Source organism: Choloepus didactylus, assembly GCF_015220235.1.
Source record: "Choloepus didactylus isolate mChoDid1 chromosome 25 unlocalized genomic scaffold, mChoDid1.pri SUPER_25_unloc1, whole genome shotgun sequence".
In the NCBI taxonomy this organism is placed as follows: domain Eukaryota; kingdom Metazoa; phylum Chordata; class Mammalia; order Pilosa; family Megalonychidae; genus Choloepus; species Choloepus didactylus.
Window position 1 is genome coordinate 5,298,003 of NW_023637606.1, and position 23,389 is coordinate 5,321,391.

Consider the following 23,389-nt stretch of genomic DNA (forward strand, 5'->3'; position numbering starts at 1 on the left):
AAATGCTTAAGAGCTTGGAGGCTGAAACCAGCATGCCTGTGTGTCCTTCGTAATTCTGTACCTCTGTTTCCTCATCTGTAAAATGGGCAAGGCTATAGCACTCATCTCAGTGTACTCTATTATCACTACTACTATTATTATTTTTGATTTCTGTTCTGTAAACAGGGCCTCCAAGTTACACCCCTAGGGGCCCAGGATGGGCTGCCACCTCCCCACCCACCTGCACCTTGCTGGATGGTCCTGCCCATGGCTCATATACAGCTCCACCACCAGTGCACAGCCAGGCTGCCTGGTGCAACCGGGGAGCAGCCCAGCTGGTTTTTCCTCTCAGCCTGCCCGGGGCACCACGCAGTCCTCTCCCTCCTTCACCCAGGGCCCAGCCCTGACAGGCTCGCTGCTCATTTTTGCTTGGCAGACGTGGCCAGGATGCCCAGCATCTTTGCCTACCAGAGCTCCGAGGTGGACTGGTGTGAGAGCAACTTCCAGCACTCGCAGTTTGTGGCCGAGTTCTACAACACGGTGAGGGCCCCAGGTGGGCAGGTGGGAGGGCTAAGGACAGGGGAGCCTCACCAGTCTGGGGTTCAAAGCCCTGGGCTCCTCCACGTCCTCGCTGGGGAATCTCATCTGAGCGGTTCTCCTCTCCAAGCCTCGGTTTTCTCACCTGTTAGGCCAGGAGCGCCGGCTTTCATTCATTTCTGTGTTCCTACAGCCAGTCTTTATTTGGCACTCGGCCCCGCGGTAGGTTTCAGAGACACAGCAGGGAACTGTGGCAAGTGCCACTCTCTGCCCTCAAGGGGCTCAAAAGCCAGCAGGAGAAGTGACGATTTGACTGCAGGCATTCTAAACACAGTGGGGCTGGACTGTCTGCTTTGAGGGGCCTCCTAAGCCAGTTTTGGGGAAGGGAACCAGGGAAGGCTTCCTGGAGGAGGTGACTGTGATTTGTTCCAAGCTGTACTTGACTGTACAGCCCAGGGTGAACAGTGCATCCTGGTTTTAGCACTGAAAGTCCCATGTCCCTGGGAAAGCCATCACTTCTGGACCTTCTGGAATGGTTGGTCACCCAACCCCAGATCCTGGGATGGTGCCACATTGGAAGCACTCAGAAGCCCTGGACTGCATAAACAATGATGGCACTTAGCCACTGTGTGCTTGAGAGAGGCAGGCAGCTACAGATGCAGGCAGCAACTGTGTCCCCACGCGGGGTGCTGGGTTCACCAAGGCAAGTGAGCCAGGGTGCTTGCCTGCTGGGAGCTCCCAGGATATAGTGCGACACCGGCAAAGTCTTAGCTCTGAGCCTTGTGCACACAACAGGCTCAATAAATGCTGAGGAACACGATACAAATGTTTTATTGAGCACTTACCATGTGCCTGGTGTATGCTAAACACGTCACAGGGAAAAAATCTCATTTACTCTCCACGGAGACATTGGGAGTTGGGCGCATTGTATGTGCTACATGAGTCGACCTCATTCTCCAGAAGAGGACCCCAGAAGTTCAGGGAGGTGGGAGATGTCTAGGAATTGCCTCAGCAGAATTTGAAGTGGACTTTTTGAGAAGCTGTTTTTTTGGGGGTGGGGTTGCCTGGGTCTCTCATATCCTTTATCTTTGACTTCATGGCTTCCCTGAGGTGGGAGGTGGGAGTCTGAAACTCAAGGGTTCCCCATATTCTCCTGGCCAGATTTCCTCACTCTTTCTGATCCTCTGTAGGCCCACCTATAAAATGGGAGAGGCAGAATGCATTGATTCCCCAGGACTGAGAAGAAGTGTTGGGGTGCTGGGATCCCCCTTTCTGGCAGTTCCCTGGGGTCTGGAATGTTCTCTGCTCACCCACCCTGGGTGGAGATCCCCCAGAGAGGATGCTGAGAGTGAGCTGTGCCTGGGTCTTGCTCTCAGGTAAAATCCCACCACTCCCACCCCCTTAACCTGTCTCTAATGAACTAAATTGACCATCACGTAGATACTCTCTAAGGCTGAAGGTCTCTAATTTTTTGTTTTTGTTTTTGTTTTGTTTTGTTTTTTAGCCAATTCACATGTTAGAAAAGAGCTTTTGCATCATCACCCATTACCCACATTCCCAGATATCTATTAAGCAGAAACAAAATTTCATAAGATGACACTTACTTGTCCTTGGTGTGGATCCACTTGGATATTTTCTTTTCTATTCTATTAGAAAGACTCTGACAAAATGGATTTGGGATGAGGACTAGAAACAGAATTATGTTGCAAAGGGTTTCCCAGGCTCTTTAGAGTTATCTGAGTATCCCCGAGACGCTCCTCTCCAAAGTGCTTCCGAGATCACAAAACTATCACCATGGATAACAAATCATATAGCAAAGTTTTCCTGGAAAGATCCAGATCATAAATATTATTTTTGTTTTTCTTTTTGGTTTTGTGGACATAGAGTGTCTGTTGCTATCACTCAATTTGTCCCTGTAACTCAATAAGCAGCCGCAGACAATACGTAAACCAGTGACTGTGACTGTGTGCCAATAAAACTTTATTTATGGACACTAAAATGTGAATTTCATATAATTTTCACCCATCACAAAATATTTCCCGTCTTTTATTTTTTTCCAACTTCTTAAAAATTGAAATATCATTACATGGGCCATATGTACAAAAACGGGGTGAGCTGGACCCACCTGGGAGCCAAGTTTGCCAGGTATAGTTTCATGAAAAAAATCATAATAACCAGTCAAAGCATAAACAATGTGTTTTTTTCTTATCGAGTTTATTTTGTGGTGAACATGGACACACTCACATATCATCAGTGTTGGAGTAAAAAGTACAGGCTTGCTGAAATTTGGCAACCTTTATTGGGAGATGGGTTGATAAATGGCCCCGGTCAATTGTGTGGACTTTTAGGTACACACAAAAACAACCCAATAGGCAACAAGATTTATACTCAAAGTTGTTCCTGAGCCATTTATAATTGCAATAAATACATGAATAAATATAATGGGAACCAAAAACTTGCCACCAAAATATGTCAATGGAATGCATTCTGGCAAAATGCTATATAACTACTTTAAGCATTTTTTTTTTTGATCTAGGTATGGCAATGAAAGAGTATATAGTAGAATAATTTTTAAAAATCTGTTCTCATTGATTTCATCATGATCCATTTATGGGCCACGACCCACAGTAGGGAAACACTGCTCTAAAAATCTTTTTCTTTCTCACTTTTGCTTTCAAGGAGTTCTGAGCCTGGGGTGGGTGTAGGTCGAGCCCAGCCACACAGGGTCAGGACAGAGAAGATGCAGAAGACTCAGTCCAGGGGTTGGGAGGTTTCCTGGAGGAGGGCACCCAGGAGTTGGGTTTTGAAGGATGAATAAGAGTTTGCTGAGTGGGGTAGGAGTCAGGAGAGGAAATAGGAAGTGAAAAGTCTGGGAGTAAAAGAGGGGTTGGCCAGTTTGGGAAAGAGGAATGTGTGTTCCTGTAGCTAGAGGATGGAGAGAGACGAAGATGAACAAATCTTGATTGCTGAGTTAGACTGCTTGAAATTTATCCTGTTTTCATTGATGGGTTCATTCATTCATTCACTGGCTGTAAACCAGCCTATGCTGGGTGATGCTGGAGCCCCAAAGAGGTTCAGAGCTGGGGAGCTGGGGGTCCAGAATTAGAAACAGATTCCTCCAGCCCCGGAGGTTAGCTCAGGGAAGGGAAAGAACAAGAGGCTGGAAGGGGAACCACGCGGGCCGGGAAAGGGCATGAGGCCCCTACTGGCTGAATGGGGAGGGCACGGGGATGCTGTGGGCTCCAACTCTTAAAGAAAGAGTAAATGTTTTCTAAGGCACTCAGGGCAGAGGGAGCCGAATTTGCAAAGGTCTCAAGGGGGAAGTGCATAGGCAGAACCCAGGTTGTCTGTAGGGGAGGGCCTTAGTGGGGAGAGAAATGGCCGGAGAGCTTCCCCGGAGAATGCCAGGCTGAGGCTTCATTCTGAGGGCACTGGGGAGCCATGGGCGGCTTTTGAGCAGGGGAGAGTCATTCTGTGGGTGCAGCTGGGGCGCCTCTGTTGCATTTCACACGTAGGCTAGGAGGGGCAGGGTGAGAAGTCAAGGGGTGGGCAGCCTGGTGGCCTCCAGGGGTGGCTTCCTTCTGGGCAGAGGGCTGCAGAAAACTTAGGAGCCCTTCAAGAGCAGAAGTTTCAAGGCTCCTCCAGCTGAAGTTTCAAGGCTGCTCCAGCAGAAGTTTCAAGGCTTCTTGGCTCCTGGCTGCTGGATTATTATAGCAAAGGGTTGGCACGCCTTGCTGGCCAGGAGTCTGCTGTGCAAAGGCACTAATGTGCAAATGAATAGGGTGAGTCTGAGGGGAGGGGACACCAGAGAGACAGGGGAGGTCAGAGTGGAGAAGGTGTGTGCATGGGGTGGGGGGTAATGTCATCTGCAGGGCCCCCACCTCCTGCATCCTCGCCATCTCCAGCACCCTCCCCATCTCCAACACCCTTCCCATCTCCAACACCCTCTCACCTCCTCTACAATGGTTTCCCTGACATTGGCTTCTACAGCCAGCTTCCAGCTCCTGGCTCTCCCCAAGAGCTCTGTGAGCCAGAGGGAGACCCTGCTTCTCTGAGCCCCTGGCCATTGAGCTCTGAACCACAAGGGTAGACTGAGACCTGTGCCAGTTTGGATGTATTATGTCCCCCAAAACACCATGTTCTTTGATGCATCTTGTTGGGCACAGGTATTAGTGTTGATTAGGTTGGATCCTTTGATTGAGTGTTTTCGTGGAGATGTGACTCAATCAACTGTGGGCAAGACATTTGATTGAATAATTTCCACAGATGTGGGTCTTAATTGAACCACTGGAGTCATATAAAGGTGTTCACCAACACAAGGAGGCACCGCAGCCAAGAGAGACACTTTGGAGAACACACAGGAGCTGAGAGAGGAGCTGGAGCACAGCCCAGGATCAGCAGACACCAGCCACGTGCCTCCGCAGCTAATAGAGGTTTTCCGGATGCCCTTGGCCTTCCCTTGGTGAACGTATACTTGTTTTGATGCCTTCATTTGGACATTTTCATGGCCTTCAGACTGTAAATTTGTAACCAAATAAACCCCCTTTATAAAAGCCAATCCATTTCTGGTATTTTGCATAACAGTGGCATTGCAAACCCGAACAAGACCCAATGATGCCCTCCCTCCTCTGCCTTCCTCCTCCTGCACATCCAGAGCAAAACTGATTACCTGGCACAGACAGTGAGTTGGACACTGTCTCTACCCTTGGGGAAGACAGACATCATCAGCTGAAAAATCACATGCACAAAAACCACGTGTTCACGATCAAGACTGTGATACGTCCTGGGCCCAGACAGCCATGGGGTACTAATAGTACTTAATTTACTGGACTGTGGAGAGGATAAAACAGATCCAGAACAACCCGATGTCCATCTGCTGATGAATGGATTTACAAGACATGGACCATTCACAGAATGGACTATTACTCAACCCTAAAAAGGAATGAAGCACTGATTCAAGCTACAACATGGATGAACCTTGAAAATGTGAAGGAATCTGGTCACAAAAGAACATCTAATGTAGGATCCATTCATGTGAAATGGCCAGAGTAGGCCAATTTATACATCTATATCCATATCCATATCTGTATCTCTAGCTTCTGGCATATTCTAAGCATTGAATAAATTGAAGGCATCATCATCAGAAGTAAATGCAGCCCAGAGAGATGTGAAAGTGACATTTATTAATTTTATTTAATAAATAGCACTTGCTATAGTCCTCATAACAACCCTGTGAAGTAGGTCCTCTTATTCTCCCGATTTTACAGATGGGGAAATAAAGGCTCAGAGAGGGTAAGTTCCTTCCCAGGGTTGCACAGACGTAAGCTGCATGTCTGGGGTTGCGCCCAGCCCACCTCGTCCCAGAGCCTCTGGCAATCACGTGCAATGAGGCGTCTCAGTTACTGAGAGATTAACAATTAGTTGGGTGCATCTTAATTCTTGCAAGTGAGTCATTGCTGGGAGGGGCAGTGACTGGCTCCAAGCCCCTCACCCAGCACCACTAGTGGGTACAAGTTAGGTGTCCTCAGCAGGTGGTAAGAGCTGGTGGCAGGTGGCAGGAATTTGAGCTTTGGCAAAGGGGAGAAAGAGATAGGGGGTGTTTTGTGACGTTCACTGATTCAATTGACTGGGTAAATTTGAGCGCCTACTGGGTGCCCAGTGTAAGAGGTGCTGGGGACACAGTGGGAGAGTAAACGGCTGTCACCTGCTCTCACAGAGGTTACAGTCCAATGGGCAGAGGGGAGACAATAAACAAAGCAAGAAATGAGTAAGTGGACTCTCAGATGGAACGGGATTGTAAGAGAAGGTGTTTGGGGAGTGGGGGGACGGAGGTGCTGTGGCTTCATCCTGGGTGGGTTGGGGAAATGAGAGAAAGGGGCTCCCCCACTGCCTTCTCCCAAGGCTGGGGTGGGGAGGCAACTCAGCTCAGTCTCCCTCCCTTCTTCTCTCCCCCTCCCTTCCTTCCTTCTTCCCTCTTTCCTTCTTCCTTTTCTTCCTCCTTCCCTCCTCTCCCACCTTCCCTCTCTCCTCCCTCTCTCCTTCTTTCCTTCCTTCCCTCCCTAACTTTTCCCTCTCTCCCTCTTCCTTTCTCCCTTCCTCCTTTTTCTTTTCTTCTCCTCCCCTTTCCTTTCCTCTCCTCTCCTCTCCTCTCCTCTCCTCTCCTCTCCATCTCTCCCTCTCTCCCTCCTTTCCCTCTTCCAGCACTGGATATTGAGCCACATCTGTTTGGCAGACACTCTGTGGCCCTAGTTTGGAGCAGTAACCAATTCTAGAATCACAGCCACACCACCAGTCTTTACAGCACACGTATTTATTATGTACATGTGTGATCTGCATGTATTATTCTCGACAAAAGCCTCCTGAGCCCCTATTGTGGACCAGGCACTGTTGTCAGATACTCGGTCCCCAGCAGTGACCACAACAGGCAAAGCTCCCTGCCTTCCAGAGCTGAGCAAAATGGGGCTCAGAATATCCCCCCCACTCCCACCACCGCCACATCCTAGCTAGATCCATCCCATGAAAGCAGGGACTTTTGTTTCAGGGACTGCAGGGAATAGTTGTTGAGTGAATGAGTAAATGAATGAATGATGAGAGGAGGTTACTTGCACCTGCTTGGGCTGGACCAGGAAGTGTGGCCCACGTGTCCAGGTGCCTGCCCTGCCTTGCAGAACCTGGGTGGGGCGAGAAGTTGGGAAAATGTGGGGATGGAGGGCAGGGAGGGAGAGAGCACTTGGCATTTGGGCTGATCTGATGCTATCAGACTCCAGAGCTGGTTGGAGCTCATTATCACAGGCTCCAATGTGGGGCATCATCCCATTCTACGTGCTCAACGTCATTGTCGCAATCCCCTGCCCTGGTTCTGCTCATCTCTTGGCTTGGAGTAATCAAACCAATCATCAGCCTGTGATGATTATTTTCATCAACAACGATGGCAGCCACAGCAGCCTCTGCTGTTTCCTGAGCCTGTGCCACGCACCTGGCAATGCCACCTTTCCATGCCTGGCCTCATGCACACCTCTTGGCAACCCGCAGGGTAGGATTGATTCTTCTCTCCCATTTTACAGATGCAGGAAACCGAGGCTCAGATACATTAGTTCACACAGCCAGGAGGTGGGAGCACCTTCTCTTAACCAGTGCCTCCTGCCTAGCCCTTCCTCTCTTTCAAGGCAGGGGGTAAAAGCAAGCTCCGGAGCTCCACCATGCTGTGGAACCTCAGAGAACGCACTTCCCCTCTCTGATACTCAATCCCTTCCTCACCAAACAAGTGCTGGAAAACCAGACCCATGGGGGCATGAAGGGATTGAAATGACCTCTGTCAAGTTCTATGATCAGAAGATGAGAAAGGCACAATCGGAGCGCCATGTATCCAGAACTTTCTCTGTTAAAGACCTTCTGCTGAGTTTCCCATCTCAGCTTGCTTCGAGATCCGGTCAGTAGGAAACATTAACTGAGCACCTACTAAATTCCATTCCCAAGGAGACAGTGGTGAAGGTGGAAGACACATCTACAGCCCTCAAATCGACATTTAGCAGGAGAGGCAGACAGAGTTCAGCAGGACAAGTGTTAGGAAAGGAGGAAGACGCGGGGCACAAAGGAAAGCTACCTGGCTCTGCTTTGGGGGATTGGGGAGTCTTTATGGAGAAGGGGCTGCCCAGGCTAATGGCAGAAGAGGGATTGGCCTGGGAAAGAGGGGCAAAAGGGAAGGAGAGTATCCCAAGCAGAGGGAACAGTATGTGTGAAGTCCTGGAGGTAAGAGGTACACCTGGATTATAAAATTGAAGGTGAATATTGGTGAGCTATAAGCCAAGTTTAAGAGTTTGGTTTTTATTTGTGGGAGCCACAGATGTGTTTCAAATGGAAGCATTAGGGTTTGGGAAACTGGTTGGCTTGGCTTCTTCAGGAATGTGTCAATGTGCCCAAGGGCTTTCACTGTTTGGCTGAAAGAAGAGAGAACATTGGGTGTGTTGGGGTGCATGTGTGCACAGCGCATATGAAAGGACCTGAGGCAGAAGCATGCACAAGAAGAAGCTGGTGGAGAGGTTGGCCTGGCCCCTCTCCCACCCACCCCCAGACCACTGAAGAGGGGGGAAACCAGGCCAGAATCCTAGTGACTATCTGTTGATTTTGCCCATCCAGCATTCATTGCCTCATTTTCCTTTGGGCAACCAACTGCTCCTTGCCTACTGGTCTTGAATGGGGTGGTTGGACAGGTGCTTACCCACCTCTGGCCAAGGCTGGGAAGTGTCATGGGCTACACTCTCCAGAATTTAAGACTTGGAACTGGACTGAACACAATTTTCATTCACGCCCAAAATTGCCCCCTGAAGAGATCATCCATTGGAAGCTCAGAGCTGCTCTCATTTCTGGTTATCCTTGTTTTTCAGGAATTCTTTGATCACTGAGCTCAGTGTAAAAAATAAATAAATATTGAAAGATGATAGATAAATGAGTGAATAAATAAATTTTACATATATAACATATATGTATTACATAGATACATTTATTTATAGCATAAGTTCATCAGAATTGTTTTCTGTTGCTTGTTACCAAAGAACTCCAGCTAATACATTAGTGATCCAATTCTGTTGGATTTGAGCCATAGAGAGCTAGCCTAATCAAAAACAAAGAACAGATCAACAAGAACAACAACAACAAAGAGAATGCATTGGAAAGATACTGGAGTATCTTAGAAAATGGAAAGAGGTTTACTTGGGAAGGCTGGAAACCAGGGCAGCTCTGGAGGACTTAGCAGAAGGGCAAATACTGCCCTTGAGTATTTAGGTTTGCTCTCAGGCTTGTCCAGTCATGCTTGCAAGATGGCTGCCACATCTTAAACATCACAGCAGTGTCCAAAGGCCTCTTCATTGGGTCTGACATCAAGAGGGAGAATTTTCCTACAAGGCTCCTGTTAGACCTTCCTTCATGTCTCAGAGGTCAGAGTTACCTCATACATCCCTTCCTTTATCAATCATCGGCAATGAGTTAAGTCCTGTCACCCTTAAAGGACATGGCCTCCTGATGACTGAACAACACTGAGATTTATTTAGCATGGAAGAAGGATATATATATATATATATATATAATTAAATATAGGTTTAGCTGCTGTAGCAGAGACCTAAAAGAAGGTAGAAATTTCTTTCTTTCTTACGTAACATCCGGTCATAATCACCCCAGGACAGGTGTGAATACTCTCTTGGTATCTGGGCCCCAAGCTCCTTCTATAGTTGCCATCTCTAGGCCAGAGCTTTCATCTGAGTGGTCCAAAAAGCTGCCCCATCACATCCGTATTACATTAGAAAAAAGGTAAGGGGAGAATATGCCCTTTCCCTTTAAGAGCACAACCCGGAAGCTGCCATCATTCTTTCTGCCCACATATTATTGGACAGAACATAGTCACATGACCATGTCTAGCTCCAAGGGAGTCTGGGAAATGTAGTCTTTAGCTAGGTGGCCATGTACCCAGTTAAAAATATCTGTTACTATAGAAGAATGAGTGAATTGAAAGAGCCTCGGTCAGTTCTTAGCCCCTCCCTGGGTCTGAGGCCTGCCTCTCTGAAAAGATATGTCCCCCTAAAACTGCACCAAGTCATAGTTTGGTTAACGGGGAAGAAGGGAGTATGATTGTTGTGTAGTCAACCACCATTGTCTGCCATAATCTCCATGTTCTTGGTGGCCATTATTGCTATGATTTTTAACTCATTTTTTATTCATAAAACATTGATTGATGCCTATGAGCCACTTTCTGTTGCTCATAAACTGGGCTCTGACCCTTCTCACAGGAAACTCACATGTCTTTGGGGTCAGCTGGGTGACCAGGGCTAGAACATAGGACCACTCTGAGAGTCAGTATCTTCTACAGTGTTGGTATGCTCATAGATACTTGACCAGATTGCTTTGAGGACAAGTTTCTGGAAATAATAAACTTTGCCTGAGGCTTGGTACCTAGAAGATATCTAAATATAGGAAGACAGGTAAATAATCTACAGATAACTCATCAAACAGCATGGCTGTGCAATCACAGAGTACTGAACAAGGTGCAGCCATATCTGCTGGCCTCAATGTGTCCTCCTGTTCCCCCAGGAAATCTTTCCTGGCCACCTCAGAGCCCACAATATTTCCTCTTTGTCTCAGTTAGCTAATGCTGCATAACAAATCATCCTAAAACTTACTTGCTTGGAACAATGGTAATTTTATTTTGCTTATGTGTCTGTGATCTGGGCAGTGCTTGACAGGGATGACTCCTCTCTGCTCCAGCTGGTGTAAGCTGGGGTGGCTTCAAGACTGGGGGCTGGAATCATCCAAAGATTTGTTCAGTCATGTGTTTGGCATCTTGGCTGGGAAAATCATGGAGCTGGTGGCTGGAACAGCTGGGGCTCCCCCAGCATCTCTATCTTTATGTGGTTTTTCCACATCTCTACAGCGTGGTGGCTTCCAGACTCTAAAGTCATGGGTTCCATAAGATAGACAGGTGGAGACCACAATTCCTTTCAAGACCCAACCTCTGCACACTTGTCAGCTCCACTTTACTGTTTATGTGAATGTCTTTGCTTCCTTCAGACCAAGAGCTCTAGAAACCGGACATTGAAAGGGCTGTCTTTCTGAATCCCAGTCAATCAATTGGTAACATCAAAGCGGTTGATTGAAGAATTGATCAATTGCCTTATAGATTGATGATTTGGAAGACTGAGAGTTTGATTGATATATCAACAGATAAATTGACAGGCTGACTGTTAGGTCAAAGGATGGGTTAATCAAGGTCCAATCACCTGACTCATTGGTGGTGGTTTTGATAGGTCAACATGATTTTTTTCTCTCTCTTTTTTAGTTTTTTTAAAAAATAACTTTTTTATGGTGACATAATAAAAATACAACCCAAAAGTCTCCTATTTAACCACTTTCAAGTGTACAATTCAGTGATATTCATTACATTCACAATGTTGTGCTACCATCACCACTATCAGTGACCCAAACTTGTCCATCATCCCGTTTTGCCCGTCATCCCAAATGGAAACTCTGCTTCTATTAAGCAATAACTCCCCAGCCCCCTTCAGCTCCTGGTGACCTGTACTCTACTTTCTGTCTCTATGAATTTGCATTTTCTAGGCATTACATATAAATGGAATCATACCATATCTTCCTCTTCTGTCTGGCTTATTTCATTCAATTTAAGGTCTTCAAGTAGCAGGTTGTAGAGGTATCAGAACTTCATTCATTTTTCAATGTGATCTTTTAAAGCATAAACCAATCTATGTTGCTCTCCTGCTTAAAATCCACTAATGGCTTCCCATAATATTTAGAATAAAACACACTTTCACCACAGGCAACGTGGCACTGTGTCTGCTCCCATGGTGAGTGGGTGAACCCATTTCCCACCTCTGTCCCCCACCACTTCAGTCACACCACCCACTTTTTATGCCCACAACTGCTGTTTTGCGCTTTATTTCCTCTGACAATGCCATCAGCATGGGCCTTAATTAGTTCATTGGAGCACTATATAAGCTCAGACAGAAGGAGTGAGCTTGCTACAGCCAAGAGGGACACTTTGAAGAATGCACAGGAGCTGAGAGAGGAGGTGCAGATGAGAGCCAGTTTGAAGATGGCCATTGAAAACAGACTTTCGCTATGAAGAAGCTAAAAGAGGACAAATGCCCCAAGAGCAACTGAGAGTGACATTTTGAGGAGGAGCTGCAACCTAGAGAGTAACATCCTAGGAGAGAGCCATCTTGAAACCAGAACTCCGGAGCAGAAGAGAGCCACGTGCCTTCCCAGCTAACAGAGGTTTTCCAGACAACACTGGCCATCCTTCAGTGCCAGTACCTGATTGTTGATGCATTACCTTGGACACTTCATGATCTTAAGACTGTAACTGTGTAACCAAATAAACCCCCTTTTATAAAAGCCAATCCATTTATGCTATTTTGCAAAAAGGCAACATTAGCAAACCGGAACACCATCCAAAGAATACAATCATTGGCTCACAGTTTCATCACATAGTTGTGCATACAGCCCCATGATCAATTTTAGAACATTTTCATTACTCCAGCAAAGAAATAAAAATAGAAAAGAAAACCCAAACCGTCCCATACCCCATATCCCCCCTATTATTGCCCCTTAGCATTGGTGTGGTGCATTTGTTACTGAAATAATATTAAAATATTACTTTTAACAATAGTCTGTAGTTTGCAGTGTTGTGTGTAGGCACAATTTTTCCCATATACTACTCTATTATTAACTCCTTGTAGCAGTGATGTACATTTGTTCTAGTTAGTGAAAGACCGTTTTTATATTTGTACTGTTAACAGGTGATAATAATTTTAATAATAATAATATTTTATTTACTTTGGTATGTCCCAAATATTTTCATTTCAACCTGTAATCAAGATAAAAGTTATTAGTGAGATATTTTATAGTCTTTTTTTTTTGTACTAAGTCTTTGAAATCTTGTGTGTAGTTGCACATATAGCACATCTCAATTGGACATGAAATTTTCATCAGAAACACTTGTTTTGTAGTTGGAGTTCATAAAATTTACAGTTGACAAAACCTTGTTTGTTTATCTGCTGATGGGGTATAGCAATTAGCTATGTTTTTTTTTGTTTTCAACTTTTGTGCCATGAACACGAATCATTCTTGCAATCAGAAGAAAACAAGTAAGTCCCTTTTCCAAATGCCTAGATATAGTAATGGTTGAGCTATTTCATAAAAAATCAAGTGATTTTGATTTTAATTATACTCTTTTAGAACTTAAATTAGCTACCTTTAGAGATATACAAAGGTATAGCCATATATTAGCTGTTTGTTTAAATTTGAAGAATGGCTTGAACTTACATATAAATCTTTTGTTGTCCTGTGAAAAAAAAATCCAAACCACATTTTCACATTGAAAATAAATATGCTATGGCTGCAGCACTGCAATCTAAAACTTAATCAAATCTTCCTTTGTTGTCCAAGGTTGTTATATACATAGAGGATTGAATAAGGTTGTCAATAGGTGTATATTATTATGACCTCAAGAATTTCTTTTGATGCTAGAATCCCAAACAAGTAAACCATACTTTGTAAAAAAAAAAAAAAAATTACGGTTGAAAAAGTAGATTCATATCCCAAAGTTGTTCCAAACTTTCTTAAAATTTTCCAATGACTGAATTGGTAAAGAGCTTTTAAACTTAAATGGAAATTAATTTAAGTTAAATAAATCTAAAAATCCAGTTCTTCAGACATACTAGCCACATTTCATATGCCCAATAGCCATGCACGGCCAGTGGCTATTATATTGGATAAATGCCCCTAGGAAAGGGGTCGGCAACTTTTTCTTAAAGGTCCAGATAGTGAATATTTTTGACTGTGAGGACCATTTACCATCTCTGTAATAACTACTAGAACTCTGCCATCTTGAAAACAGCCATAGATGATACATAAATGAATGGGAATGGCTGTGTCCCAATAAAACATTATCTGTTCTTCTATTGTCATTGGTTTTGATGTCAAGGTAATACTGATGTCAGAAAATGAATTGGGAAGTGTTTTCTGGAAGAGACGGTAGAATTGGTCTTCTTTAAATGTTTACTAGAACTCTCCAGTGAAACCATCCATGGCTGGAGTTTTCTATTTCAGAAGTTTTAAAATTACTAATTCAATTTCATGAATATAGGGCTATTCAAGTTATCTATTTCATATTGGGTAAGTTAAGCTAGCTTATGTTTTTCTAAGAATTGGTCCATTTCATCTAAGTTGTCAAACTTATTTGTGTAGAATTGTTTGTGGTATCCCCTTATTGTTTCTTTCTAAAACCTTTTTACTTTGCAATAGTTTCAAATGTGCAAGACAGTTGCAAAAATAATACAAAACCCATACAGAGAACTCCAACATACCCCCGGATACCCAGATCCACCAACTTTTAACATTTTGCCGCAATTGCCATATCCACCCATCTATCAATCATCTATCTACCTACCTACCTACCTACCTATCCATCCATCCATCCATCCATCCATCCATCCCCCTCTCTATCAAACTATCTCTATCATCTATCTATATCTAATCTTGATCATCTATATCTATCTTATCCTCAAGGATGCTCAAGGAGCTCACAGTCTAATAGCCAACTACTGAGTAAACCGAGTCACAGAGTGGTAAATGACTTATCCAATGAGGTAGAAATAGTTAAATACCTGGAAATATGGGACAGAGCTGGGAAGAGGGCAGGGCAAGCCCTTTATAAGTAAAACCTCTTTGCCTAAAGAGCAATATTGCAAGCTGTTCTGGTTTGCTAATGCTTCCCATTATGCGGAGTACCAGAAATGGATTGGCTTTTATAAAGGGGATTTATTTGGTTACAAAGTTACAGTCTTAAGGCCATAAAAGTGCCTGAGCAAAAGCAGCAATGATAGGGTACCTTCACTGATTAACACCAATGGCATCCGGAAAACCTCTGCAGCTGGGAAGGCATGAGGCTGGCATTTGCTCCAGGGTTCTGGATTCAATATGGCTTTCTCCCACGACATTTCTCTCTAGGCATCTGGGGGTGTTCTCTTAGTTTCTCCCAGGCAAACTCAGGACTACTTTCAATTGGCCGTCTTCAAAATGTCTCTTTAAGCTGCAGCACCGAGCTCCTTCTGTCTGAGATCTTATAGGGCTCTAGTAAACTAATCAAGACCCACACTGAATGGGCGGGGCCACACCTCCATGGAAATAATCTAATCAAAGATATTTACCCACGGTTGGGCGGGTCACATCTCCATAGAAATACTCAATCAAAAGGTTCCAACCTAGTCAACACCAATACATCTGCCCCCACAAGATTGCACCAAAGAACATGGCATTTGGGGGGACACAATACATCCAAACTGGCACACAAGCTTACAGAAATACATTGCAAAATGTGCTTGCAAAGAGCTTTAAAATAGTTTCCAATTTCCAACATCACTGAAGTCATTTCTCACAATGAGTCATTACCTAATGGCATTTCTGCACTTGGCCATGAAGACTTGGGACCTGCTGCCAGTCTGGGACCCCGTAATCCATAGGAAGCTTGAAATCAGGAAATATCAGATTCCAATTTTAGCATGGGGATCACATTAAAACAGCTTGATTGTATTCATGAATTTTAAATGTGTAACACATTTATGATACTTCTACATGTAGACGTTGGAAAACTCTCCTCTAAGTCTCGCTCAGAAGATCTGAATATGTAAGAGACACCATAGAAATGAGAGATTTTGTCAGTGGCTCTCTGTATGTACCTTGTTTTGGCTGTACAATGGCAATGTTTCACTTAGATATTTTTGTAAGTAATCTAGGCATTATACAGATACATACAAAGACATTGTGTTCAGATTCATTGTGTACATCTATTCAGTTTACAACAGTTATATGGAAACACGAACCAGTGTAAGGCAATTTCTTTTTATATTCTACACATAATCCTTGAAGAAAAAGGGTCAAGTTCACAAAGAATTATTCATTTCAGGTCTGATCATTTGTTTCAGTGATTTTCTTTTGCAGTGAAGTCATTTCAGTAGATCAAGCAATGAATAATTATAAAGGGTTGCTTTTGAATGCATAAACCATAATTATCCATAATCTATGTACTATTTTTATTAAAATTCAGTTTTATTGAGATATATTCACATATCATACAATCATCCAAAGTGTACAATCAATTGTTCATAGTACCATCATAGAGCTGTACATCCACCACCCCAATCTATTTTTTTTAACATTTTCCTTATACCAGAAAAAGTAAAAATAAGAATAAAAAATAAAAGTAAAAAAGAACACCCAAATCATCTCCCCCATCCCACCCTATTTTTCATTTTTGTCCACATTTTTCTACCCATTCATCCATACACTGGATAAAGGGAGTGTGATCCACAAGGTTTTCACAATCATATTGTCACCTCTTGTAAGCGACATTGTTACACACAGTTGTCTTCAAGAGTCAAGGCTACTGGGTTGCAGTTTGATAGTTTCAGGTATTTACTTCTAGCTATTCCATATGTGCTGCTTTTAAAGCTACTGACTAGGAAGGAGATTCTACTGGCCTAATAATGCTACTAACTGGGAACAAGACAATTTTGGAGATGAGTTATTGCTCTGAGAATCAGATTTGATGCATAATCAATTTAGCATGCCCCCCCCCAAAAAAAAACTCTTTAATACATGAATTCTTAAATGCTACAGATACTCAGTCCCTTCCTTCCAGTAATTCTTCATTTTGGAGAGGAGGCTTTTCTTCTCCAGGATGTTCTGACAGTCTGCTTTCTGATGAAGGGGCCCCTACAGCTTCAGATATTTTGTTTCTTGTGTTATCCTTTTCTGCTCCACATAAATAAACATGAGTAGGTCCTCTGCCGCTCCTCTGGGAGCTGGAAAATCTAAACTGGTTTCTTCTGGAACTTCAGCTACAATCTGATCTGTTCATGGAGGGCTTGAATGCTGTGAATATCTTGATACATCACATATGTTCGTCTTTCATTTTCCTTGTCATCGGTTAATTCACACAACTGCCGAACACAATCCTTAATTAACTCATCCAAAGCATCTTCCATTACTGACAAGTCAGAAAGTTCCTGCTGCAGCCTCTTTTGCTAGGTTATTGCTCCAAAATCACTGAGAGCAGATCCTAGCCATCGAACACGGTTCTTAGACTTCTTTTGCAACCAGATTGTTTCAATCCAAGACATTGATGATATCATCTGCTCTTCGTTTTTGTGCTCCCAGTTTTGTGGCAAACTTAATTAAGTCAAGAATAACTCCAGGAGCAGATATGACAAAATCCATACATTTTTTAGTTAAATAAGCCTGTGATACATCAAAACAAGGTCTCTTCACTTTTTTAGAGATTTTCTCATGGACACGTCTTGTACAGAATCTTCTAAGTTAATCCTTATTTTTGATGGCTGAGAGTTACTGTACCGGAGCTGCCACTTTTGCCCCTTATTATCCTTTTGATATCTGCAGGGTCTGTAGGTTAGTAATTCCTGATATTAGTAATTTGTATCTTCTCTCTTTTTCACTCTGCTGGTCTTACTAGTGGTTTGTCAATTTAATTGATTTTGTTTCCCGGAAGAACCAGCTTTTTGTTTCATTGATTTTCTCTACTTTTTGTTTGTTTGTTTGTTCATTTTTAATTTGGCGCACTGGCTGTAGCTTGCTGGGCATTGCTTTTCTTTATCTGTGAGGTCAAGACAGACTGATGACAACCACATGTGCAGTTCAGCTCATGGGAAGGGGTAAAACAATAGAGGATAGGCCTTCAGCAGCTTCTCAAGAACTGACCTGAAAGTAGCAGATATCACTTACTTTCTTATACCACTGGCCACCCCAGACCTCATGGCTACAGCAAGCTACATGGGAGGCTGGGGGAGCTAGCCTCTAAGTGGGTAGCTGAGAACCCAGCTACAACTTGGGGGAATCTATTTCTAAATGTACATGGAAAATTAATAGCCTTCACCACATTCATGGAATGAATGAATGGACCAGTAGAGATATGGAAGGAGAAACTGATTTATGGATGACTGGTTGGCTGTCAAGATTGGCCAAAAGATTGACAGGTGGATAATTGATAGAGGAATGACATTGGCTTGATTAATTGCCTATAAGGTGGCAGGTGACTAGTTGGCTAATGGCTGTGAGGGATTGGACAGAGGGGCGGCCTCTCCCATCTGAGACCTCCCCTCTCGGCCTCCCCCACCAACATCCCTCCACTCTATGTCTCCTTCTGCCCCCAGTTCAGCAATGTCACCTTCCTCATCTTGGGGCCTCTCATCATGTACCTGATGCATCCCTACACCCAGAAACGCTCGGGCCACATCTACCATGTCTGGGTCCTCTTCATGGTCATAGGTAGGTGAGGATCTGTGACAGTGGGGCAGGGGGGTGGAGAGAGGGACTGCCCCCTGACCACCTGTCCTTGTCCCTGCCCCTCCAGGTCTGTTCTCCATGTACTTCCACATGACCCTCAGCTTCCTGGGCCAGCTGCTGGACGAGATTTCTATCCTGTGGTTTCTGGCCTGTTGCTACAGCATCTGGCTGCCTCGCTGCTACTTCCCCACCTTCCTAGGGAAGAACAGGTGGGGTGGGGCTGGCTATCTGGATGGGGTGTGGGGGGATGCTGAGCCTTCTGTTGACCCTACCTGAACCTACCTGGCCCCTGACCACCCCAGGACTCTCCCTGACCCTGTCTGAGTTACCTGGACCTCCAGGCACCTGTATGCTGAGTGCTCTTGGGACTCTGGGAATTTGCCCCCCCCCAATGCCACCTGGTCCCATGGAATTCTCCTTTAGCTCACCTGGGCCCCAGGGAACCCTCCCCTGAGCCTATCTAGCCACCTTAATTTGGATCTGATGTGGGGTCCGTAGAATCTGTCATCTGATCCTCCTGGGTCACTTGAGACCCTCTTTTGACCTGACTAAGCCCCCTGAACTTCCCTAAAACTCCTGACTCTACCTGGTCTCACCTGGGCCCAAAGGACCAATCCTGTGAGCTCCTGGGACCCTTGAAATCCCCTTCCTGATCTCTCCTGAGCTCTTGGGAACACTTGTCTGACCTTTCCTGATTTCACCTGGACCCAGATCCCTCCTCTGAACCCATCTGAGCTCCCCTGTATTTCTCGTCTGACCTCACCTGGGTCCTCTGACCCTTCTCCTGACCTGACGAAGCTCCCCTGTGCCTCCCTGAGACCCTCTCCTCATCCTACCCAACCCCAACCTCGCCCCCTTTTGACCCTGCCCGGGGCCAACCTGGGCCACCTGGGACCCTCAGGATCTTTTTCTGAGCCCAGTTGGGCTCCCTAGAACCCCTCTCCCCTTTTTCTTCCCCATCCACCTCTGCTACAAGATCTCCATCAGGCCCTGCTCACAACTGGGCTCCTCTCCCCCCAGAGCCCGGTTCACCCGCCTAGTTTTTGTCATCACCGTGGTCAGCACCTTCCTGTCGTTCCTGCGGCCCACCGTCAACGCCTACGTCCTCAACTGCGTCGGGCTGCACATCACCTACATGATGGTCCAGGAGTACAAGAAGTGAGTGGTGGCTCCCAGCCCCCCTCCAGGGCATCAAGTTCTCATCCACTCCTCGTGACCTCCCTCCCTGGGAGGGAAGCCCTGTCATTACCCCACTTTATAGATGGGAGTCTTGAGGTCGGGCTGGGGAAACCCTCCATCCACTAGTGACTCGTAGGGTCGGGATTTGAACCCAAGGCTGGCTGGCCACATCTGTTCATTTTATCATGGAAAGCCTCAAATGTATATAAAAGCACAGAGAATTGCCCCATAACCACCAGTGCCCACTAGTCAGCCCCAGGAACCAACAGTATTTTGCCAACCTGTGTTATCCATTTCCCCCACGGATGTCATCTAATTTTGCCCATAACATTTTCAGGATGGAACTCTCATGATAAGGATTTTTTTTTCAAACCCACAAGAGGGATAGCAGAGATGCTTTCAAATGGGGCCATTTGAGGAGGGTTTAGAAAAAGGATTGTCCACAAAGGAGACGGCAAGGTGTAGGAAAATCTCTAGGGATCATTTAGAACCCTGTGCTGGTGAGAGTGGCTTCCTGGGGCTGCCAAAATAAATTTCCACAAACCCGGTGACTTGAAACAACAGCAGTGTATTGTCTGAGTCCCAGAGACCAGAACTTGGAACCGAGGTGTTGGCAAGTCCACGCTCACTCCGAAGGCTCTCGGAGAATCCTTCCTTGCCCCCTCCAGCCACCTCCAGAGGGCTACAGGTTTTCCTTGACTTGTGGTGGCATCTGTTTAAGTTCTGCCTCCCTCTACACATGGCTGTCTTCTCCCTGTGTATCTGCCTCTGTGTCCAAATGTCCCTCTTCTTCTAAGGACTCCAGTCATATCGGATTTAATCCAGTATGGCCTCATCTCAACTCGATCACATCCTCAAAGACACAATTTCGAAATAAGGGCCCATTCACAGGGGCATAGCTTTTGAATTTTATTTTGTATTTAAAAAAACCTTTTTTGACTTCTTATTTAGAAATATTTTTAAACTGACAGGTAGTTGCAAAAATAATACAAAACTCATACAGAGAACTCTGACATACTCCCTGCCCAGGTATCCAGATCTACCAACTTCTAATGTTTTGCCAAATTACCATGTCATTCTACGTATCCACCCATCATCCATCTATCAATCTATTTATCTATCTGTCTATCCATCATCTATCTATATCATGTGTATCTATATCTATCTTATCAATCTATCATTTATCTATGTATATCTATGTATCATCCATTATCTATCATGTGTCTATTTGTCCATCCATCCATGCATCCATCCATCACCTGTATCTATCATCTATGTCTGTCTATCTATTTATGTCTATTTATCTATCATCTATCTATCTATATATATTTATGTATATCTATCTATCTATCCTCTCTCCAGCATGTCTATCTATTATCTATATCTTTTCAATCATTTATCTATATATATCTATGTATCATCTATTATCTGTCATGTGTCTATTTGTCCATCCATCCATCACCTATATCTATCATCTATCTGTCTATGTCTGTCTGTCTATGTCTATTTATCTACCATCTATCTATGTATATCTATGTATATCTATCTCTATCATGTCTATGTATATCTATCCACCTTACCAATCTATAATTTATCTATGTATATCTATGTGTCATCTATCTATTATCTGTCTATCATGTGTCTATTTGTCTGTCATCCATCCATCCATGCATCATGTATATCTATCATTTATCTATGTCTATCTATCTATCTATGTCTACTTATCTATCATCTATCCATGTATATCTATCTATCATCTATGTATCTATGTTTCTTTCTATCTGGCCTTCTTTCTAACATATCTTCTAAACATTTGAGAGTAGGTTGTATATACTGTACTCCTTGAATACCTAATCCTTCCAAGGTACATATCTTTGGTGGGGACATAACTAAATCCACAACAAGTAGGATTCCATGACCATCCGGAGACCTGCAGGGGAGTTGGGAAGGGCAGTAGATGGGAGTGATGATGAGAATCTGGAAGGAGCAAGCCCGTGGAGAGGGCCTCCTTAACAGAGCTGTGACTTCCGTTGCTGGTTGCAGCCAGCCTGAGGCAACCCTGCAGGGAGGGAGCTAGAGAAATAAGTATGCTGGAAATACCCCCTCCACCTTTTGGTTTCCTGCTGGGGGTCCCCATTGGCCAACCCAAGTGGAAGTCAGGAGATAAAGGAGCCTGTGCCAGCCTCCGGGGCACAGGGAAGGTCTTAGCAGGGTAAGGATGGTTCTGGAGACACAAATGGAAGATACACTACAATGCGTCTAACAAAGCTCCTTCCTAAAAATAATGTCTAACACTCAGTTCATATTGCCATTTCCACAGTTTCTCAAAGATGCCTTCTTGCAACTGGCTTTGTTTAAGTCGGTAACATGTTACATAACCAACATCAAAAGGAGGAAACCGACTTCGGTACAATACTCTTAACTAGTCTGCAGACCTTATTCAGATTCCACCAGTGTTACTCTTTATGCTTTCCGATGTTCCCATTGCCCCATTTTAGGCTGGTGGGCTGAGCTTGTGCTTTTCATGATAAAGAAGTTGCTGCCTCTTTAATCCTTTAGACGCTCATTTCCATGGGAATTTGGGTTCACTCCGCTGTCAGAGAAACATAGATTCTGGTCTTGAGTTTGTCCCAAGGCTTGGCCCATAGACACACTCACCACTCAGACTCACATTCCTCTGGTTACACAGACATGAGCTTCTTGTGCAAATTCCACGTGTGCACGCACACTTAGACCCCCCAAATAGTCAAGCACACAGAAGGGCTCATTGGTTGAGTGTACAGATTCTGCAGTCTGAAAAACTTGGTCCAGATCCATCTCTGCCACTTACTAGTTGTGCAAACTTGCAGGGCTTGGGGGCAGAGAGGCATCATAACTTAATCTCATGTGCCTCAGTTTTCTCATATACAAAACGGAAGTAAGAGCATGGTTGGGAGGATGAATTAATATCTGAAGAGCTTTTAGAAGTGTGCCTGGCTCCCTGTAGGTGCTCAGCAGGTGTCAGCCTTAAGCAGATTGGGCAACATCAGCCTGTACTGAGGTACATCTCCTTGGCTGGGGGAGTTTCCCATCAGCACCTTCAGGCTGTGCTCTCTGAGTCAGGCTCTCACCTCCCTCCCTAGGACCAACAACAAGGATATCCGGCATTTGGTTGAGGTCTCCATGGTGCTGTGGGCTTTTGCCCTGACCAGCTGGCTCAGTGACCGCTTTCTGTGCAGTTTCTGGCAGCGGATTCATTTCTTCTACCTGCATAGCATCTGGTAAGCACCTGCCCAGAGGGGCTGGTTCCTCAGGCCCCCTTGGTGAGTCGGTCTTCCTGGGAAGTAAGGGTGGGGCTGGGGCATCCGTCTGACTGCAGTTGCACCTTGCACCTTCACCACCTTCTTCTTGTCTTCCCACAGGCACGTGTTTATCAGCTTCACCTTCCCTTACAGCATAACCACCATGGTCTTGGTGGAAGGCAGCTATGAGATGCCAGGCCAGATCCTCAAAGTCCGCTACTGGCCACGGGACACTTGGCCCGTGGGGCTGCCGTATGTGGAAATCCAAGACGACAACAAAAACTGCTGAGGCTTCCCAGCCTCTTGCCTACCCAACCACCTGCCAAGACAGGTGTGTCTTGAGGACATAAGCCTGAATCAGGACTTCAGCCTTAGAAACACTCATGGTTCCTTCTTCCACCCTGCTTGTCATTTTCTGCCTCATACCATGCAGGGGATGGACACAATGACCTTTATGGAGAGCAGTCTGATGATCTTGGGGGCTTGACTTTCATATCTCCCCTCCATAACCTGTCCCTGTCCTCTTTCAAGTTCTTCCTCTGTGTCCA

The 23,389-nt window shown here is 44.9% G+C and overlaps 1 protein-coding gene and 1 pseudogene across 1 annotated transcript; one reads left to right on the top strand and one right to left on the bottom strand.

Moving 5' to 3' along the window:
* Nucleotides 1-426: 426 nt before the first annotated feature.
* On the top strand, nt 427-23,130 carry LOC119525429 (alkaline ceramidase 1-like). Its single transcript, XM_037824178.1, has 6 exons — nt 427-519; nt 18,249-18,363; nt 18,449-18,590; nt 19,402-19,539; nt 22,683-22,820; nt 22,962-23,130. Exons 1-6 carry the CDS (start codon nt 427-429, stop codon nt 23,128-23,130), a joined length of 795 nt encoding a protein of 264 aa, XP_037680106.1.
* On the bottom strand, nt 16,703-17,679 carry LOC119525423 (annotated as a pseudogene).
* Nucleotides 23,131-23,389: the final 259 nt, after the last annotated feature.